The sequence below is a fragment of the Saccopteryx leptura genome, chromosome 10 (genome assembly GCF_036850995.1).
Source record: "Saccopteryx leptura isolate mSacLep1 chromosome 10, mSacLep1_pri_phased_curated, whole genome shotgun sequence".
NCBI classification, from domain to species: Eukaryota; Metazoa; Chordata; class Mammalia; order Chiroptera; family Emballonuridae; genus Saccopteryx; species Saccopteryx leptura.
Window position 1 is genome coordinate 8,550,605 of NC_089512.1, and position 21,524 is coordinate 8,572,128.

Sequence of the window (21,524 nt, forward strand, 5' to 3'; positions counted from 1 at the left end):
ATGGGGTGTGTGTCAGGGGACCTTCAGGGCCTCACACCTTCGTTTTCTTCTGCCAGACTTGGGAATCCGCTCTATGTGGAAGGTAGGACTTCAGGGCCACGGGACGGGGGCTGGAGCGATCTGTTTGCCTGGGTGACCGTGTCACCTGCTCTCATGCCTGATGGCTACATCTTCACCAGACTGCATGGTGTGCCAAGCCTGGGGCAGCCCACCGTGACCACGAGGAAAGAGCCTTGTTAAAAATTGGGGAACAAGCTAACGTCCGAGGGACAGATGAGCTTGTTTGGGGGGCACGCTCTAGGAGAATCGGGCTTGTGATAATGATGGGATGTGCGAGGGACTGCTCACTGGGCAGACGGCACCTTCAGACAGCTTTTGTCTCCACACCCTGGGAGGGGGGCTTTCCCAACATCCCGGTCTCACATCGGAAACCACGGCCCAGAGAGCTTGAGGATCCAGTACCAGTTTTCAGGAGAGTCTTTGCGGGTGAAAAGTGTGGAGCCCCATGTGACAGGAGGTCTCTGGGGCCACCCTTGCTGACCACATGTATTCCTGGGCCACCTGGTAGCTGCCCAGGTGTGTGTGCAAGTGGCTGCTTGTGTCGGCTGCCAGGCGGTTCCCTCTGCCTCCATGGTCTGCTGTGCACAGGGGTCTGAGGGCTGCCTTTGCTGCCTAAGCATTTGCATGGGGCTGGCATGGCCCCTTTCTATTTCTTTCCTCAGATCCCTGGTTCTGGGGCTGCGGTCAGACCAACATGTCCTGCAAGGTGGTGAAGGGGCAGCTGGTGGAGGTGGGCAAGTGGCCATGGCAGGTGAGCATCCTCTTCCTGGGTATTTACATCTGCAGCGGCTCCCTCATCCACCACCAGTGGATCCTCACGGCTGCGCACTGCTTACAGAGGTCAGTCGGGCTGCGGCCGCTCCCGGGGGCTTGGCTTTCCGGCCTGGGAGGCCCCGGTGAGCCTGGGCTTCTGCGAACTGCGGCCTTAGGGCTGGTGATCTGCCTCCTCCCCACGGCCCCGCAGGTCCGTGGATCCCAAGGAGTACTCCGTGATGGTGGGTGTCCAGCGCCTCCCAGAGAACGGCACGCAGCTCCCGCTCTCTCACATCGTGATCCACGAGAGTTTCAGCAACCTCATATCCAATGACATTGCCCTCCTGAAGCTCAGAGACCCTGTCTCCTGGTCCCCCCTCGTCCAGCCGGTCTGCCTCCCTACCTCCAGACTCGCGCCATCTATTGGAACCTCGTGCTGGGCGATTGTGTGGGGTTATCCCGACGGGCAAGGTGAGTGGAGGCAGGCAGTTTCCAGGACACCTGCCCCTTCAGAACACACGGGCCCTGTTACTCGTTCTTCACTCAGTTCACTCCATCAGCAAACATTTCCTAAGCACTTACACGTGCTGCACACTCTCCTGGCCTCTGTTGAGAGGAAGATATACACAGTGCTCTAGTGTTGAAGACACATGTGGCCTCCATGGACTTCAGTTCCCCAGGTTAAATCCAGTGCCAAGCCGTCACCTTGCAGGATGGTAGGAAATTAATTCTTGACCATTAACGGCCTTCCGTGTCTGCAGGTGGCAAAAGGGCCGTGTCTAGGAGGTACCTAGGCATTGGGCAGCTGAACACCTGTTACCTCGAGACACCAACAATTTCTGGAGGTCTGCCCCTTCTTGGTGTCGCTCCAGGGCTCTGGAAAGAGCCTCTGTGGGGTCCTGCCTCCCAGAGGGTGGCACAGTCTGGGCTCTAGGGTCTTACCAGCTTGCTAGGTAGCCATGGAGCAGTGCTCAGCTCTTCACTCTCATGAACACTGAATTACCGGGGTAATCTCTCTTTGTCCTCAGTGCCTGGATGTCACTCTAAGCACCTTGGGAGACTTTTGCTTAGTCTTTTAAATGAGCGTAGGCTTTTTCAAAGGTTAAGCTCCGGGCTGGGCCTTGGTAGATCACCTCCCCAGGAAGTGGCCCTGCCCTCCACCTCAGGGAATGTGGAAACCCCAAGATGGAGTTGTGCCCAATTGTTGAAGGGATGCTGAGGTAGGATCTCTCTCTCTTTAGTGGTCCCAAAGTCCCCCTACAGTCTTGAGGAGATGTCTGTCAAGATTGTAAACAAGGAGGTCTGCAACCAGCAGTACCAGTTCCTCTTCTTGAAGGGCCAGAAGTTGTCCATCGGGAAAGACGCGCTGTGTGCCATCTCCCAATGGGGTGTAGAGTCTTGTAAGGTACGGAGTGTGTGGCTAGGGGCAGGGAGGGGCTTTCGGGGGCCATGTCCTCTTTTCTCCATGACAGTGGGAGCCCTCATACAAATCTCCCTTCCCAGGGCTTTGCTTCCCAGTCTGTAAAACTAGGTTGAAAATACTCTTTGCTCCTGTCCACAATGATGGTCACGGTGACAATACTCTAAGCCATTTGAGTGTGTCTGCACATCAATCATTCACATACCTGGGTCTGAGCCAGGTGCTAGGCAGAACCGGTTTTGCATAAATGGACTCATTCTGTGAACATGCTTCTCCCTCCTGCATCTTCTGTTCAACATCGCTTTTGAGATTTAGCCGTAGTGATACGTGCAGCCCTAGTTAATCAGCTCTATCTACAACATTCTCTTTGGTGAATACACAACAGTCTATCCATTCTCCCATGTTGGGATAGTTCCCAATCGTTTTCATATCACAAACTCGGCTCCTCTGAATGTTGTTACACACATCTCCCTACGGATGTTCCAGAATTTCTCCATGATCTGCATCCTGCAAGGAACTGGTGGATGAGAGGCTGTGCAAACCATCATCTTGAATAGTAACTGCCAAATTGTTCTCCAAGTGATCGTATTGATCTATATACTCTTACAGCGGTGTTTGAGAATTCCATTTTTTCATATCCTGCCAACTTTTGATATTGTCATACTGTGACATGTTTTCCATTCTGATGGGTGAGGAATAGTGTGCCTCTGGGGTTGCAATGTGCATGGCCCCAATTACTAGTGCAGCTGTACATCTTTTCATATGTTTCACCATTTGTGGTGATCCTTCTATAAATCACTTATTCAGATATTTTACACATTCTTCTATTGTGTGCCCTTGTTTTCTAAGTTGGACACTGATTCTGTGTTCATTGTGTATATTGCAAATATCTTCTCCTAGTTTTTGATTTATCTTTTTATTTTGTTTATCTTGTCCTTTGTTGAACAACAATTTAGATTTTATATCAGTTAAACATATATCCATGTTTTTCTTTCTGGCTTATAATTTCTGTGTCTTATTTAAGAAATTTTTCCTTTTCTCAAAGCCATAAGGACATTTTTCTATATTTTTTGCCTAAAAGTTTTAAAATTGTTGTTTCCACATTTTGGTCTTGAATTCACCAGCATTCATTCTGTGATGGCATTAGAGAATTGTTTATTTCTATTTGTCTCCCCATATGGAGTACCAGTTGTCCCAAAACCATTAGTTGAACAAAAATTTTCATAGATCAAATTTTTATATATAAATAGGCTAACTTCATGAGTTGGATACCTAGAGAATTTATTTTTGGTTTTTTTTCTTTTCTAATACCAGTATTTAAGGCTACAAATTTGCCTCTAAATATTGCTTTAGGTTAATGCTTTAGGTATTTTGATGTGTAGCATTTTTACTGTCATCCAGTTCTAAATATCATTTATAATTCCCAATTTTAATTTCAGTTTGACCCATGACTTATTTAATTATATTTTTATATTTCCAAATATACGCTTACTTGAGCACTTTTGTGATTGATTTCCAACTCAGTTTCTCTGTTGTCATAGGATTAGTTCTACAGGAATGCCATTTGTATGGAATTGTGTTGAGACTTGTTTGGTGGCCTGGTATATAGTTAAATTTTTTTTTTTTTTTTACAGAGACAGAGAGAGAGTCAGAGAGAGGGATAGATAGGAATAGACACACAGGAACAGAGAGAGATGAGAAGCATCAATCATCAGTTTTTCATTGCGACACCTTAGTTGTTCATCGACTGCTCTCTCATATGTGTCTTGACCATGGGCCTTCAGCAGACTAAGTAACCCCTTGCTTGAGCCAGCGGCCTTGAGTCCAAGGTGGTGAGCTTTTTTCTCAAGCCAGATGAGCCCGCGCTCAAGCTGGCAACCTCGGGGTCTCGAACCTGGGTCCTCTGCATCCCAGTCCGACGCTCCATCCACTGTGCCACCGCCTGGTCAGGCTCATCTTTTAAATTTTGTACTGTTGTGGTTCCATTATTTCTATATTATTTTAAAATATTATGTTTTGTGACTTAGAAGAAAATGCATACATTTCCTGTTTTTTAAGTAGTATATAAGTGCAAAGGTTAGAAAATGGGGCTTCCCTGTATGTAGTAAAACTACTGAGAAATTTCTACTCTAAGTTGTTTAGTTCATCTCCCTAACATTTCTTTCTATACATATAAAAAGCCTTAAATAACGGTTTATACTATATGTGTACATACACATGTATGTATGTATATATGAATATATATGTATATATGAATATATATATGAATACACACACACACACACACACACACATACACTTATTGTAAAGCCAGTAGCCACTGCCACCATCACAGCTGCCTGGCCCATGCAGGTTTGCATTAGATTCGGACAGATGGTAATGAAACAATGGAGCCAAAAACTGGTGAGCCATCACCTTTAATCCTAGCTTGCACCTGGCAGGCAAGTAAAAACACACACTGGGCTCCAAAACCCACTCATTCAGTGCTCACAAAGCTACTGACTTATCTGAGTTTCCTAGAATCAAAGATATCTACCTCACTAGCCTTATTCACCTCTGTTTCCCATCTCCTTCTCTCTGCACAAACTCTACACAAACTGGCTTCTCTTTCAGCATTTGCCATCTTGGCTACCTTTCCTCTCCTCCACATGGCCTTTCTCTGCTCTCCTCTCTAATGCTAATCTCAGGAACCGAGAGAGAGAGAGAGAGAGAGAGAGAGAGAGAGAGAGAGAGAGCTCCCGGTCTGCCGCAGTTTATAGTGTAGAAATCCAAACCTTTAATCCAATATACAAACAAGGAAGTCTCTGATACAAAGTCACTTATCTGAGGCATAATGGGATTCCTCATGAGAGTGCACTACCCCACATCATGCAATCAGTCAAGGGTGTGGGGAAAAGCTTAGTCTTAAAACTAAGCCTTGGGCCTAACCAGGCAGTAGCGCAGTGGATAGAGCGTCAGACTGGGATGCAGAGGACCCAGGTTCGAGACCTCGAGCTCGTCAGCTTGAGTGCAGGCTCATCTGGTTTGAGCAAAAGCTCACCAGCTTGGACCCAAGGTCGCTGGCTCGAGCAAGGGGATACTCGGTTTGCTGAAGGCCCATAATCAAGGCACATATGAGAAAGCAATCAATGAACAACTAAGGTGTTGCAACAAGCAACTAGAAACTAATGATTGATGCTTCTCACGTTCCTGTCTGTCTCTGTCTATCCCTCTCTCTGACTCTCTCTTTGTCTCTAAAAAAACCCACAAAAAAACCCACTAAGCCTTAGGCTATAACCACCCTGCCTGCTTACAGCCTGTCCCCACACCCAATGCAAACTATAAGTGAGCAAACATATATATCATATTTACAAACTTATTTGACCAATACTTATATAATACTCATATACTTATGCAAATTAAGAGAAAGATTATAAAACAAATCTAGTAAAACATTAACAATTAGTAAATCTCCATATATTGTACTTGTGCAAGTTACCTGTAAGTCTAAAGATATTTCAAAATAAAAAGTTGCCAAAAGACTTTGGGAACTGGAAGTTTTAACCCTTTGTAAAGTGCTTTAAACTATTTTACCCAATTTGTCCATTATTTACCTTTTTTTTTTTCCAGAGACAGAGAGAGAGAGAGTCAGAGAGAGAGTCAGAGAGAGGGATAGACAGGGACAGACAGGAATGGAGAGAGATGAGAAGCATCAATCATTAGTTTTTCGTTGCACATTGCAACACTTTAATTGTTCATTGATTACTTTCTCATACGTGCTTTAACCGCGGGCCTTCAGCAGACCAAGTAACCCCTTGCTCGAGCCAGTGACCTTGGGCTCAAGCTGGTGAGCTTTTGCTCAAACCAGATGAGCCCTTGCTCAAGCTGGTGACCTCGGGGTCTTGAACCTGGGTCTTCCGCATCCCAGTCTGATGCTCTATCCACTGCGCCACTGCCCGGTCAGGCGAGTCTTATTTTAAAACATATGCTTCAGCCTAAGTCATAAAGTCATGGCCCTACATGTTTTCAGTTAGCTTTATCTTTTTAATTTTTCCCATTTTAGGGTTTTCATTCCTCTGGAGCCCTGATATGGTTAGGGTCCGACTTCATTTTTCTCTGTCATTTCCCATGCCACCTACAAGAGAGACCTTCCCCGCAGCCATCACCCTGTGCCAAGTCTCCTCACGTTCAGACATCGTGTTGGCTCTCCATTGCACAATTGGTCTGTTTTTCTGCCCCTATGCCAGGACCACAGTTTCTGTAATTACAGCTTGGAAATGGCTCTAAGTCTCTGGTGGGTCAAGTCTGTCCCCAGCCTGACTCTGCAATTTGCTTTGCTTTCTCAAACCTGTCATAGAATCCGTGGACTTTTAGTCTTCAGTGTCAATTTTAGAATCAGATTGTCAAGGTCCTGAACAGCTCCTTCTGCAGGCACTTTATCTGGAATTGCGTGAAGTTTAGAGATCAAGGGAAGGAGAACTGACGTGGGCTAGAGACAAAGGAATATTTATAAACTATGTCTGGAGAAGCAAGAAGGGGACAATTAAGACCCACCCCTTGACCACCGAGCTGGCAGAGCTTCCGTGAGACACTTCCCGAAGCTCCTGCGTGATGGCTCTCAGCTCGCTCCCGGTGTTTTCTGCTGGCTGGCATTTGCTCGTTCCTCGTGTGTGGGCTCATGTTTGAAGAGTGAGGACCTGTTCTTTTAGCATGTTCTCTGTGGGAATTCTCTGAAGCATGGCTCAAAAAGCAGGTTCCTTCAGACAGAAACTATATTTCCGTTTGCCAGATACCCGGGCATATGACCACCCCAGGAGCACGTTAAACAACATCCTTGGCTCGGGTTTTCTGAACCACCCACCACCCAGACCATATGAATTCAAGTCGCAAGTTCTCACCAGGGCAAGTGTTCCCAGTTGATCCTCCCTTGGAAGGTGTGGTCCTTTTTTTGGAGGTGTAGCCTTTTGGAGGAGGTTTCCTCTTAGGCTCCCCTCCTTGGACGGACCTGGGTTTTGCCTTTTGTCTCCTGCACCCAGGAACAAGGCTGTGAGAACTAAGCCCAGTGTCAATGGGTTTGGCAAACGGCCTTGGGGCAAAAGCCATCTCCTGGGCTTTGCTGACAGTGCTCTGGGTTTTAGCCTTCTCTTGGGTTTTGGACTCCAGGGAGTCTTTCTTTTCTTGCCAGCTCATTCATGCATTTACAATGACAATTTTTTAAAAATCACATGTATTTAGTTATCTTTTATTTTTTTTATTAAGTGAGAGGTGGAGAGGCAGAGAGATAGACTCCTGCATGCGCCCCAATTGGCCACCCAGCAAGCCCCCCTACCAGGGGATGCTCTTCCCATTTCAGGACACTGCTCTGTTGTTCTGCAACAGAGCTATTTTAGTGCCTGAGGCAAGGCCATTGAGCCATCCTCAGCACCTGGGCCATAGCTGCAGGAGTTGGAGAGAGAGAGAGAGAGAGAGAGAGAGAGAGAGAGAGAGAGAAAGGGGAAGGGAAGGGATGGAGAAGCAGATGGCCACTCCTCCTGTGTCCTGATCGGGAATCAAACCTGGGACTTCCACATGCCAGGCTGACCACTGAGCCAACCGGCCAGGGTCATATTTAGTTATTTTTAGCAAGGTTGGGTAGGGTAGCAAGTCTTTCATACTGTAGGAAGCCAAATGCTGAGAACTGGTATCATTACATTATTCTAAGTGACTCATCCAAGCACAGTGGTATATTTGTACATTCATGTAGGTCTTCTTTTATGTTTTTAGGTATAGTTTTTGTTTTTAATTTTATTTATTCATTTTTAGAGAGGAAAGAGAGAGGGAGAGAGAGAAACAGAGAGAGAGAAGGGGGGAGGAGCTGGAAGCATCAACTCCCATATGTGCCTTGACCAGGCAAGCCCAGGGTTTTGAACCGGCGACCTCAGCATTTCCAGGTTGACGCTTTATCCACTGTGCCACCACAGGTCAGGCCGGTATAGTTTTATTATTATTTTTCCTTAAGTGTTTTATGCACTGTTCACTAGATTATGTCCTATAAATCTTGGTTAGCATTATATTTTTTTGTCTTTATTTTTTTTCTATTTTAAAAATATTTTATTTTTATTGAATCCAGAGAGAGGAAGGGGGGTAAGGGGGAGACAGAAGCATCAATCTGTTTCTGTATGTGCCCCAGCCAAGGACCGAACCAGCCACCTCCGCATTGCAGGACAATGCTCCAGCCAAGCGAGCCATCCAGCCAGAACTTGGTTAGCATTATCTTAAAAAGACTTCTATCTGTATCTATAGAGAAAGAACCATTTTTCTGTTTCTCTTTCTAATTTATAAAACTTTTCAACGATACAGAAGACTATAAAGAAAGTTGTTAAAATATAAATCCACCATCAGCAGAAATAACAGCCGTTAACCTTTTAATTGCTGTACGCTTTTGTAAACGTTATTCTTATCTGTGCACCTGCTCTGCACAAGAAGAGTAGGGGCTGGTTTGCATTTCAGAGAGGTCACTCTGTAAGCAAGACTGCAGGAAAGAAAACGGTCAAGGGCACTATGCTGGAGGCCCACCAGGATTTAAAGGGAAAGCTCAGGAGAAGACCAGGGAGTTATGGTCAGAGCACTAGAAGGGGAATAAAGGGAGAGACCAGCACGGTCCCCAGCTTGGGCCCTAGTGCAGAGCTCCCATGTCCCAGAGCAGGTTCATCCCAGGCCACAGTCTCGGGGACAGCAGAGGCCTGACACCGCTCATGCCAAGCCTGTGGCCGGCCGGGAAGGGACAGGTCCACCCAGGGCCTGCTGTGGACTGTCCTGCTGCCCCCCTTACGCTCCCTGCCTCCCCCACACAGGGTAACTCCGGCAGCTCCATGGTCTGCCGAGTGAACAAGACTTGGATTCAGATGGGGGTGGCGAGCTGGAGCTTTAGCTGCAACCAGCGCCGCTTCCCGAACATCTACACCAGCACCTCCTTCTTCTCCCAGTGGATCCGGACGCAGATCTCGGACATGGAGTTCATCAGCAGGGCCCACCCCGCCTTCCTGAGCCCGTTCTTCCTCACGGGCTACATTCTGCTGGTTTCCTTGGGCTCCCTGTGGCTCCTGTGAGTGCTGTTTCCAGGGATGTCACTCCAGGAGGCTGCTTCCTCCTCCCCTCTGCCTGCCCTCGGAAGAGGCGCAGGCTGGATGAGCTTAGGACTTCAGGGCAGCGCACCCTTGGGGGAGGGTCCCGGAGCCACTGTTCCTTCAGTTGTCCAATAAAGATGCTCTTATACTTTTTGCCACTGAAGTCACTATCTCTCTTCTTGGGTCTGGCTGGGAACCCTTCAGAGATGGTCCTGGCCCCAGGCCCCCGTGACCCTCGCCTGAGTCTCTGACCAACAGCTGCCCTCAGGCTTTCCTGAGAGGGTTGGCCTCTTGCCAAGAAACAAAGACCAGACCCGCACTGTGGACCTTGTTCCAGAAAGTGTGGGCTTCTCTCTTGACCCCTCATACACCCCCTAAGGGTCCAGAGGCTCTGACCAGTTTCTCTCCTCTCCCTGGCAGGGGTGGCTGCTGGTAGGGGGCGGGAAGGGCAAGGTGGAATGCCTGCTTGGGTGAGCTGGGTGAGGTCAACCTCGCCTGGAGCTCCTGAGCTGCCTCGGGGAGTGAGGACAGGCTGGCCCCGGCTAGCCACACTGAGAGGGCAGAGCCTGCCTGTGTGTGGGGCGCGTGGGGGTCCCTCAGACCTGCTGGGTCTTGGGTTCAGAGCAGACAGCTACCTCTGCCCTGTGGGGCCCTGAAAGCTAGTGGCTGTGATTTGTTCTCTTCTCAGAGACAGGAACATTGACGGCCAGCCTGAGTGTTCCTCCCGAGAAAGCAGGCCCCGCCCGGAAAAAGTGAGAATGTCCTGGTTTGGTTCTAACTTTGACCTTATCTTTTTGTTAGGCTAGACTTCTCCAACAGCTTTGAACCAAAGCTGCTCATAGGCTTCTCGCCCCCACACACTACTTTTTAAATGTACTATCCAGCTATCTCTCTGAGCCATCAAAATGTTCCCCAAATTTCAGCATGCAAAGTGGCCTGCTCTTTCCCTGTGAGTAGGCACCTCACCTGGGCCATCTTTCCGAAGTAGGTGGACCTGTAAGGGAAGGGCATTTGCTGAATGGAGGTTGCGTGGGGAGGGCGCTGCACTGCTTACAATTATGCAATCTTTACAAATCTTTATTGCAAACTTTCAATCTGCTTAATTTCAGTAACTTGGGCTGAAACCCCACTATATTAAGGTGACTAACTTTTTTATAATGAAAAGGAGGACAAAAATAAATTGAAGAAAATAATATCGTAAATAAAAGAAACATTTTATTCATTGCAACAATACACTATAATATGATTAATGCATAATAAAAACATTTGCAGCCTGACCTGTGGTAGCGCAGTGGATAAAGCGTCAACCTGGAAATGCTGAGGTTGCCGGTTCAAAACCCTGGGCTTGCCTGGTCAGGGCGCATATGGGAGTGGATGCTTCCTGCTCCTCCCCCCTTCTCTCTCTCTCTTTCCCCTCTCTATAATAAATAAATAAAATCTTTGGGAAAAAAAAAAACATTTGCAATATTTTATTTTGTAATTATACTTACATGCCTATTAATTTTTAATAATAATTATAAGAAAAAAGTACTCATTTATTTTTTTAATTTTTATTTTATTTATTCATTTTAGAGAGGAGAGAGAGAGGGAGAGAGAGAGAGAGAGAAGAGAGAGACAGGGGGAGGAGCTGGAAGCATCAACTCCCATATGTGCCTTGACCAGGCAAACCCAGGGTTTCGAATCGGCGACCTCAGCATTTCCATTTCCAAGTCGATGCTTTATCCACTGCGCCACCACAGGTCAGGCCCTCTCATTTAGATACAAATACGTCACATCACCTGCAATGGATCAACTGCATCGATCAAATACGTACATTTACAGATTAGTCTTCCAATATCAAAAAGGAGGACACGTAGGAAGACACTTTTTGAGGGAGGGCGGAACTTACAAAAGAAGGACTGTCCTGCCTAAAGGAGGATGATTGGTCACTTTAACTATGGTTACCGGGCTGGAGGGAAGGGACGTCAGCATCAGGGGTTGGGCCATCTCACCTGGGGAGGGATGAAGGCATAGAACCAGCCCAGGGCAGTGGGCTGCGGGAGCCGGGAGGCGCAGGAACTGGCGAGGTCAGCGGAGGGGCTCCAGGAAACTAGTTGGCCAAGCAGAGTGAGGAAACGAGGGGGGCGCTGTGGGAAACAGGGCAGTTCACGGGCACCCACAGGCCAGACACTAACTAGTCTGGCGGGTAGAGGAAGGCCAGTCACTAGGGGGCGCCCTCGCCAGGGGACACCAGGCGCACCATCGCAGGTGGCTGCTAGGGGGCGCTGCGCAGGCTGGGCCCAGGGACGCCCGCACCCACCACACGCCAGAAGCCGTGGCGGGCGGCCAGTGGGGGGCGCGCTCGCTTAGGGAAGTTCCGCAGCCCAGTCGCTGCTACTCCGGGATGGATTCCTGGTGCAAGACACCTGCGCCCTCCCTGGTCCAGGCGGGTTTCCCGCTGCTGCTACAGCTGCTGCTGCTGCTGCCGCTCAGGCCGGCGGGTGAGCCCAGCCCTCTCCCCTCCCCCACAGCAGGGCCGCTGTCACCTCTGACTCTCTCTGTATCCTTTCACAGATGGCTTGAGCACAGCCCAGGCCCCGGTGACCCTGTCCACGGCTGCTACCCCGAACCCGGGCACCCCCTGTCCCCCCGGGGCCGCCTGCCCCTCAGGTGGGCCTCACCTTACTCAGAAGGCCCCCGCCACCCCGTTGCAGACCACTGTTTCTCAAGGCGATACTGAAGTACCTCTTCGTGAGTACCGTGGACTCCACGGGGGAAGAGGGTGTCGGGGGAAGTCTTCGGGGCCTTGTGGTTCTGAAGGACCTTTTGATCCTTGGGTTCAGAACGTACAGAGGAGGACAGGGCAGGCAGGAGTGAGACGGGATCGATGTGCCTCTTAGAAGCGTTTACTGAGCACCTCTTATGGGCCAAGCCCTTCCCATCCCGGTGAGGTACGTGGCACCGGAAGTGGGAGGGGCCTGTGGAGGCACCGGAAGTGGGAGTGGCCTGTGGAGGCACTGGAAGTGGGAGGGGCTGCGGTGTGCCGCGTGTTTAGCCTGCTCCTGCGTCTGCTCCTGCGTCTGCTCCCAACCGCGGACTGCGGGGATCTGCAGCCTAGCTTCCAGGGAACCCTCATGCCCATGCCTTGGGGCACCCACACAAGCAGGGGTCAAGAACCTCTGGCTTGCCAGCCAGATGTGGCTGCATCTGGCTCGCAGACAAATCTTTAATAAAAAAAAATAATAATGTTAAAAATATAAAACAGGCCTGACCTGTGGTGGCGCAGTGGATCAAGAGTCGACCTGGAATGCTGAGGTCGCTGGTTCAAAACCCCAGGCTTACCCGGTCAAGGCACATATGGGAGTTGGTGCTTCCTGCTCCTCTTCCCTTCTCTCTTTCTCTGTCTCTCTTCTCTAAAATGAATAAATAAAAATAAATTAAAAAAAAAAATAAAACATTCTTATGTATTACAATCCATTCATTTCCTACTGCTCATGGTCATGGTTGCAGGTGGCTGGAGCCAATCACAGCTGTCCTCTGGACCAAATTTTTATTGGATAGTGCATAATGTACGTGGGTTGTTGTGAGGTCAGGAAGTAAACTTACCTCCTTTTAATCAAATAGTCAGCTAGCTAATTGCAGAAACCCTTTTGACGAAGAAGATGGCTAAAAGAAAAAAAGATGAGGAGTATAGTGCTTTTCAGCAGGAATGGACAGAGGAATTAGCCTTTGTGGAGAGAGCAGGTTCTGCAGTGTGTCTAATATGCAATGATAAAATTACATTGATAAAATGGTCAAATATAAAGCGGCACTTCGACATATGACATACTACATTTGCATCAAAATATCCAGCGGGGACAGCAGGAAGAAAGCATGTCAAGAGCTACTGTGCAGAGTGCAAGCTAGTCAGCAGCAACTCCATGTTTGGACCCAACAAGGTGACTGGGATTCGGCTAGCTTTGCTGGTGCTTTAGCAATTGTGAGAAACGGAAAGCCATTCACAGATGGGGAGTATGCCAAAACATTCATGCTCGATGTTGCCAATGAACTTTTTGACGACTTTTCAGATAAAGACAAGATGATCAAATGAATAAAAGACATGCCTCTGTTGGCAAGAACTGTTCACTATCGTACCATCATGATTGCAAATCAAATTGAGGCAACACACATGAAGGACATAAATGCAGCACCATTCTTTTCTCTTACTTTGGATGAGTCAACAGACGTAAGCCATTTATCCCAGTTCAGTGTGATTGCAAGTTATGCTGTCGGTGACACACTACGTGAGGAAAGTCTTGCTGTTTTGCCTATGAAAGAGACAAGAGGGGAGGATTTATTCAAGTCTTTCACTGAGTTTGCTAAAGAGAAAAATCTACAGATGGATAAACTTATTTCAGTGTGTACTGATGGTGCTAAGTGCATGGTGGGGAAAAACAGAGGATTCATAATGCTTCTTCGTGAACATGAAAAGACACCCATCCTAAGTTTTCACTGCATCCTACATCAGGAGGTGCTTTGTGCTCAGATGTGTGGCGAGCAGCTTGGTGAGGTAATGTCGCTGGTCATTTGGGTGGTCAACTTTATTGTTGCCCGAGCTTTAAATGATTGCCAGTTTAAAACACTGCTGGATGAAGTTGGAAATAATTATCCTGGTCTGCTTCTGCACAGCAATGTGCATTGGTTGTCAAGAGGGAAGGTGCTCGCCTGACCTGTGGTGGCGCAGTGGATAAAACGTCGACCTGGAAATGCTGAGGTTGCTGGTTCGAAACCCTGGGCTTGCCTGGTCAAGGCACATATGGGAGTTGATGCTTTCTGCTCCTCCCCCCTTCTCTCTCTCTCTCTCTCTCTCTCTCTGTCTCTCTCTCCTCTCTCTGTCTCTCTCTCCCTCTCTCTCCTTTCCAAAAAAAAAAAAAAAAAAGAATATAAAAAAAATGGAAAAAAAAAAGAGGGAAGGTGCTCAGCCGTTTTGCGGCTTGTCTGAGCGAAATCCGGACTTTTTTTGAAATGAAAAACGTCGAGCATCCTGAGTTAGCTAACACTGAGTTGCTCCTGAAGTTCTACTATCTCATGGACATGATTGAACATCTGAACCAGCTCATTGGAAAATTGAAGGCGTTGGAAATACAGCTTATCCCTTCAACAAGCAGTGTTTGCATTTGAAAACAAGCTGGAACTTTTCATCACCAATATTGAAACAGGTTGTTTACTACGCTTTGAAAAACTGGGAGAGTTTCAAGATGCATGCACAGCAAGTGACCCTGCTCAACATCTTGATCTCCAGCAGCTAGCAGGCTTCACATCTAATCTCCTGCAGTCATTCAAAGCGCGCTTTGGAGAATTTCGTGAGCGCACTCATCTTTTTAAGTTCATCACCCATCCACACGAGTGTGCAGTGGACAGCGCCGACCTGAGTTACATCCCCTGTGTCTCCGTCAGAGATTTTGAGCTACAAGCCGCTGACCTGAAGGCCTCAGACATGTGGGTGAATAAGTTCAAGTCATTGAATGAAGATTTGGAAAGACTTGCACAACAGCAAGCAGAGTTGGCGAGCAAACACAAGTGGGGAGAAATGAAAAAAATTCAACCTGCGGACCAGCTGATTGTCAAAACTTGAAACACGCTTCCCGTCACATACCACACACTGCAGCATGTGAGTATTGCTGTACTGACAATGTTTGGCTCTACATATGCATGTGAGCAGTCTATCTCACATCTAAAGAACGTTAAGACCAATCTACGATCATGTTTAACGGATGGAAGTCTCAACGCCTGCATGAAGCTTAACCTCACCACGTATCAACCAGACTACAAAGCCATCAGCAAAACCATGCAGCACCAGAAGTCTCATTAATGGTAAGAAGTACTTTATTCATCATTGGTTAACAACAGCGTAACAACGTTATTAAAAAGAATTCAGAGACTTATTGTACTTTAAAAGTGTTGGTCTTACATAAAATGCACACATTTACTTGTATTTAGTGTTAAACATATTGTATGGCTCTCATGGAATTACATTTTAAAATATGTGGCGTTCATGGCTCTCTCAGCCTAAAAGATTCCCGACCCCTGCATACAGGCGTTGTCTTGAACAGTGGCTTTCAAGCATGTGTAACTGAGACCCCCTTGGGAAATACTTCTTATCCTGGAACTCAGTTCCCACAATTTAACTGCCATTGATGGCCTCACACTCAGGGCCGAGTTTTCTCCTGTGTTAACCTTCACAAATGCTGGGCGTGGCTCACTTATTCTGGTTTCACAAACCACTAATCCGTTTGGAAGACGCCTAGGAGTGGAGCTGCTGTGATGTTGGATGTGTGGCATCTGCAGTTTAAAACCTTTTCCAAAGTGTCTGCACCCACTGACACCCCCTTCAGCAGAATGAGCTGTCTGAGGGCAATCATCTTCACCAGCACGGGGCATCGGGGACATTTAGTTTTACCTAGCAGGTGCATGGAGTGGAATGAACCTCCCTGTGATTCACGTCTGCCCTTCCCAGAGCACTGATGGGGCTCTGGGCTGGTCGCCGCAGGCGTTTCCTCCCCGGGCTGTGTCTGTTCGTGCATGCAGCCTGTTTTTCTATTAGGTCACCTGCCTTTCTCTCGCTGAGTCACAGGAGAGGGTTTCCAGAGGAGGGAGAGGGGTCTGCCTTGGATGAAGTAGGGGAACCAGATGGAAACACCAATGAGTTTGTGAAGGGTCTGGCCCAGCGGTGGGATTCAGCCTGTTCGCACTGGTTCGTCAGACCGATACCTAATTTTTAGTTGAGTTTGGCGAACCGGTTGTTAAAATGGCGCTTGTATCAGGGTTCTCTCTAAGGTGGGCGCCTGGGCAGCCGCCCAATGTGGAAATCACAAATTTACGTTCCTGACTCTTTTTTAGCGTTCATCTGCGTAACAGCGTATTCTAAGTGCCTGTAGTCATGTTCATTCCGTCCACAGGTGGAAAACATTGCAAGTGAGGATGCCAGTCAAGAAATAATATGGAAATATCTTAAATAATAGTTTTATTGTTTTTTTGTCAGGTGTTATTTAATATTTTTTCATTAATATTTTAGAACTCTTTCTTACAATCTAGTTTTATATACCTCTTTATTGTTCATATTTAAGTATTAAATGCATGAAATAATAAACTATCTTTCGGTATATCTTTTTTTTTTTTTTTTTTTACTTAAAATAGTCATTAGGGCAAAGAACTGGTTGTTAAATTATTTGAATCCCACCACTGATCTGGCCAGGTAAAAGGGGCCAGTGGGCGTGCTCTGGGGCCTGGGCAGTGGGGACAGGGAGAGGGGTCCTGGGGAGTGTTGAGGTCGTTCTGAGGTTAGATACCCATTATGTGATGACCGGTGGACAAGGAGAGTCATTGGATGGGTTCGAGCCAGAGGCCTGGAGAGGTGGGAGATCAGGCCCAGGGGAGGGGAGGGGAGGGAGCCATGGGATGCAGCTGGAAGGCCCCCTCCCTCATCAAGTTCTCACCTTTCTCCTCAGCCTGCGGCATGTCCCACGAGAGCGACCCCACCCTTGTGGACCCAGAGGCTATGGCTCGGCGGTGGCCCTGGATGGTCAGTGTGCGGGCCAATGGCACACATATCTGCGCGGGCACCCTCATTTCCTCCAAGTGGGTGGTGACTGTGGCCCACTGCCTGATCCAGTGAGTCGGGGCGGGCGGGCGGGGGGTGCGGAACGGCATTTGGAGCCACACGGGGCTCAGTTCTCTCACCAGCTGGCCCATCAGCTGTGGCCTCGGCAGAAGCCCGCAGTCCTAGCCCAGCCTTGGCCCAGCTCCACGCAGGTGGGGACTGAGTTTCACAGACTCTTCCCTGGGAGCAGGGTGCGTGTCGCCCTCCTCGGTCGGGCCCCTCAACCCCGGGCAGTCTTCTGCAGACTGGGAACGGGACTTAGAAGCCATTGTCCAGGCCTCCTTCCTCCTCGCCTCCGAAAGAAGGCCCCGATTCTTTCATTCTACATCCTGTGCTTCACTTCCTTGTTCCTGTCTTCATTCAGCCAACAGACTCTGACACTCCTAGGAGGCCAGGCCCTGGCCTGGGCGCGGGGGGCAGAGAGGGGGCACATCACGTCTCCCAGGTGGCAGGGCAGACGGACAAGAAAACAGATGCTCACAGGGCAGTCTGGTTGGTGTAGGGATGAAAGACAAGGCGTGTCCATGTTCTGGGGCCAGGGGAGCAGCCTGAGGGTGACATCTGTGCTGGCCACGAGGGCTGACCAGGGCAGGAGTGCCACCCGAGCTTAAGGGTCAACACAGAGACTTGCAGGGCACCTGGGGGCAAGAGGCCAGAGGGCAAGGTCAGGGCTGATTGCACGAGGCCCCTGTCACCTCCAGGGCCCTGCATGGGGTGCTGGACAGAAGCCAGGGTTTGGAACAAAAGAAAGCTGGGTCCACATTCCACCTCGACCACTTCCTAGCTGAGTAGCCTTGAGCTGGTCACAGGGCCTCATGAGCCTTGGTTTTCTCCTTCACAAAAATGAAGGTTGGGCCCTGGCTGGTTGGCTCAGCAGTAGAGCGTTGGCCTGGCGTGCGGGGGACCCGGGTTCGATTCCTGGCCAGGGCACATAGGAGAAGCACCCATTTGCTTCTCCACCGCCCCCCCTCCTTCCTCTCTGTCTCTCTCTTCCCCTCCCGCAGCCAAGGCTCCATTGGAGCAAAGATGGCCCGGGTGCTGGGGATGGCTCCTTGGCCTCTGCCCCAGGCGTTGAGTGGCTCTGGTCACGGCAGAGCGATGCCCCGGAGGGGCAGAGCATCGCCCCCTGGTGGGCAGAGCGTCACCCCTGGTGGGCGTGCCGAGTGGATCCCAGTCGGGCGCATGTGGGAGTCTGTCTGACTGTCTCTCCCCGTTTCCAGCTTCAGAAAAATACAAAAAAAGAAAAAAAAAGAAAAATGAAGGTTGTTGTGAGGACATGACCAAATTGTGTGTGCGGGGCCCTGATCATGTCTGTTGTGTAGGCTCAGGGGGCTTGAAGCAGGTCGGTGGTTTGCCTGGATTTTCTCAAAGTGCGAGAGTGGGGCGGAGGCCAGGCAGGGGTGCCTGGAGCTGATGGTAGACTGCCCTGGTGGTGTCCCTAGGCATGATGTTACCTACTCGGTGCGAGTGGGAAGCCCCTGGATTCACGAGGTGGCTCAGACGACCTCCGACGTCCCGGCGCGCCAGGTCATCGTGAACAGCCGCTACCGGCCCCGTCGCTTATGGTCCTGGGTTGGCCAGGCCAACAACATCGGCCTCCTGCAGCTTGAGTGGGCACTCAAGTACAGCAAGTACGTCTGGCCCATCTGCCTGCCTGGCTGGGACTACGTGATACAGGATGGCTCCCTCTGCACTGTGACGGGCTGGGGACTCCCTAGGTTTAATGGTGAGTTAAGGTCTCCCCAGACCGGGGTGGGTGGTGTGGGGGAGGCTCTGAGCACAGGCTGGGGTCTGCCATGGACAGACAATTCTGAGACATTGTCCCAAGAGTCCCCCTGCCCCGACCTTCCTGCTGGGCTCTGATATCCAAGGTCTTCTTCCCCTTGCGGTTTCAGCAGTGAGCACGTCACGACCATTCAGGCCGTAGGGGACAGGATTGCCCATGAACCCTCAGGTCCAGGCCAAGGCATGTAAACAGGACTTCCCTGAGGCAGAAGGGCCAGAGTAATGTGCTGTCTGCACAAGCCCACGGTACCCACGACTTGAAGCAGAACATCGAGATGAGAGGAGCAGGTTTCTGTGACTATGAAAAGCTCCCCAGAGGGCCCTCCATGGCTGGCCAAGCTCAAGCTGTACCCAGAGGGTGGGAGTCACTCAGGGTCATCGATTCCATGTCATCTCCATTTAGGAGCAAGGCCCAAAGAGCCAGGGTGTTGTCCCAGGCCATCCAAGGGTCCGTTTCCTTATGAACCCCAAGAATGGCTACTCCCTTCAGGGACCCCTATTCTTTCCCACTAGAAAGGTGCCCTACCCTGTAACATCATGGAGTCAGCTTGCCTAAAAACAGCCCACAGGGGCTCCGGCCCAGGGGAGGGAGTGGCTTGTGGTCTTCCTGGCCATGGCCTGTCTGGGGAACGGCTGTGAATGGTCAGCAGTCTCTTCTCTCCCAGGAGCTCGGGCTAGGGACAGAGACAGGAGTAAGCTGTGCTTGGGACCCATGGAGGGGTGTCTGGGGGGAAGAGGCCTTTGAGGAGGGCTTGAGAAAAGGAGGGATTTGGACCTCGGAGGGGCTGGGCAGGCATCCGGGATGGAAGGACGGGCAGGAGCCAAGATGCTGAGGTGGGAATGGACGCCGCAGATTGGGCTCCGCCAGAAGCAAGACCAGGTCCGGCAAGGCCAGAAGGTGGGCAGCTCCAGCCTGTCTCAAGGGGTGCTTGGGAAGAGGCGGCTAGTATGGCAGGTGGGCTGGGCCTGGGGAGCCCTCCCGGGCTGTGTGGCACGTAGACGGGGCTGGGGCAGCGGCGAGGAGCTCAGGAAGGTTGACGACAAGGTCGGCGGCAGTGGGCAGGAGCGGAACCACCAAGCCTGAGTGGGACTTCCGTCCCACAGGTCAGTGGCCCCAGTCCCGGACCATTCTGCAGAAGGACGTCACCATCCTGAACAGCAGGGAGTGTAACGGGTTCTACCACAAATTCTCCAAAGTCCCCTCCGTGGTTCGGGTCATCAATTCTCAGATGATGTGTGCGGAAGACACCGACAGGGAGAAGTTCTGCTATGTGAGCACCTGTCCCCTGGCTCACTGACCTCCAAGGCACCTGGCCAGGGCTGGGGGTGGGGGGCGGGGGGAGTGCAGGGAGGAGGGAGAGGAGGGGGAGGGCAGGGAGGAGGGAGAGGAGGGGGAGGGCAGGGAGGGGATGAGCAGGGGTGACTGGGGAAGGGGAGGCGGGGTGGAGAAGAGAGGTCGGGTGAGAGAGTGGGGAGTGGGGATGCTGGGAAGACAGAGGGTGGGTTTAAGGGGGGAGGGGGACGGCACCAGAGAGAAGGGGGGGTGAAGCCTGCTGTAGAAGGTATCTTGGGTACCTCTCAGCCATGTGACACTTGGGGGCTGGGGGGAAGAAGTGTGAGGGCACCCTGCTTGTCCCTGAGCTGGGTCATGTCTCCCTGACCTGTTTGTCCTCCCACCCCTCCACAGGAGATAAGCGGGGAGCCCCTGGCCTGTCCCGTGGAGACCACGTGGTACCTGGTGGGAATGGTGAGCTGGGGCCCGGGCTGCAATAATGGCGAGGCGCCGCCCATCTTCCTGCGCGTCTCCGCCTACCAACAGTGGATCTGGGAGCGCGTCAACGGGCAGCCTCTGCCCGCTCCATCTGGGGCCCTGCTCCTGGCGCTGCCGCTGCCCCTCAGCCTCCTTGCTGCCCGCTGACCCTCCCCGGCCACCCCCGGGGGCGCCCTCCCTCCTCAGGCCCCCCTCACCGTCTGTGTCCAGAGGATGCCACTTGCTGGTCCTCACAAGGCAGGGCAGAGACCAGGTGCTCAATTAAACAGTTAGTTCTCCTCCCCGTGCTCCCTCCTGCCTGGGCCTGCCTGCGTGGGAGATGACTGACCGGATACAGGGCGGCGGGGACTCCGGGCCCTGAAACGTGCAGAGGCCCAGGGTCGGCCTCCAGCCGGAGATTGGGGGTGACTCCTGCAGAAGGAGGGAGTGGGGGTGCTGGCACTGGGGTCAAATGAAGGCGGGCCTAGCACGTGCTGCCCAGGCTGAAGCTGGCGCTGCCAGGGCAGGTGTGAGGCTGGGTGAGGGGACAGTTCCGTCTGGGCCAGGGAGTTGGGTGGGTTCTTTCTGTGATGCCTTGTTGGCGGTCAGGCTATTTGACCATCTCCTGGTCAGTGGCTAGAACACGCCCTGTCACTGACTTGAAGCACCCTAGTGAACTCTGACCTCCCAGGGCCACCCCCTGCCTGGAGACTGGGGCAGGTGCCCAGCGGGGTCAGAAATTATCCTCACCATCGACAGCCATGCCTATTCACAAAGGGCTAGTGGAGGCCCAGGTCAGAGGTCAGGGAGCCTGGGCCTGGACTCCCCCAGGTTTACAAGCTGCCCCTCTGGGCTTCTGCTGCCCAGCCACACAGGAGGGCTCTGGCCTGTGTGGCTAGAATGACCTTTGCCACAAGTCTCTGTCCCCTCACTGCTCCTGGTCAGGACCCAGTTGTGACTCTTCTATGTCCCCAGCACCGGGCTCAGACCATCGAAGGGCTATTGAAAGCCGAGGGGGGAGTGGAGGGGAGTGGAGAGCGGGCAGCTCCCTCC

General features: G+C 50.9%; 2 protein-coding genes across 2 annotated transcripts; both read left to right on the forward strand.

Annotated features, from left to right (window-relative positions):
• LOC136381909 (serine protease 46-like) lies at nt 1-9,300 on the forward strand. Its single transcript, XM_066350474.1, has 5 exons — nt 1-82; nt 723-900; nt 1,025-1,284; nt 2,055-2,218; nt 9,046-9,300. The coding sequence occupies exons 1-5, from the start codon at nt 1-3 to the stop codon at nt 9,298-9,300; spliced, it is 939 nt and encodes a 312-aa protein (XP_066206571.1).
• A 7,429-nt stretch (nt 9,301-16,729) lies between these two features.
• Nucleotides 16,730-20,639, forward strand: LOC136381806 (probable threonine protease PRSS50). The gene is made up of 4 exons (XM_066350339.1): nt 16,730-16,947; nt 18,379-18,662; nt 19,826-19,992; nt 20,409-20,639. Exons 1-4 carry the CDS (start codon nt 16,730-16,732, stop codon nt 20,637-20,639), a joined length of 900 nt encoding a protein of 299 aa, XP_066206436.1.
• The last annotated feature ends 885 nt before the right edge of the window (nt 20,640-21,524 follow it).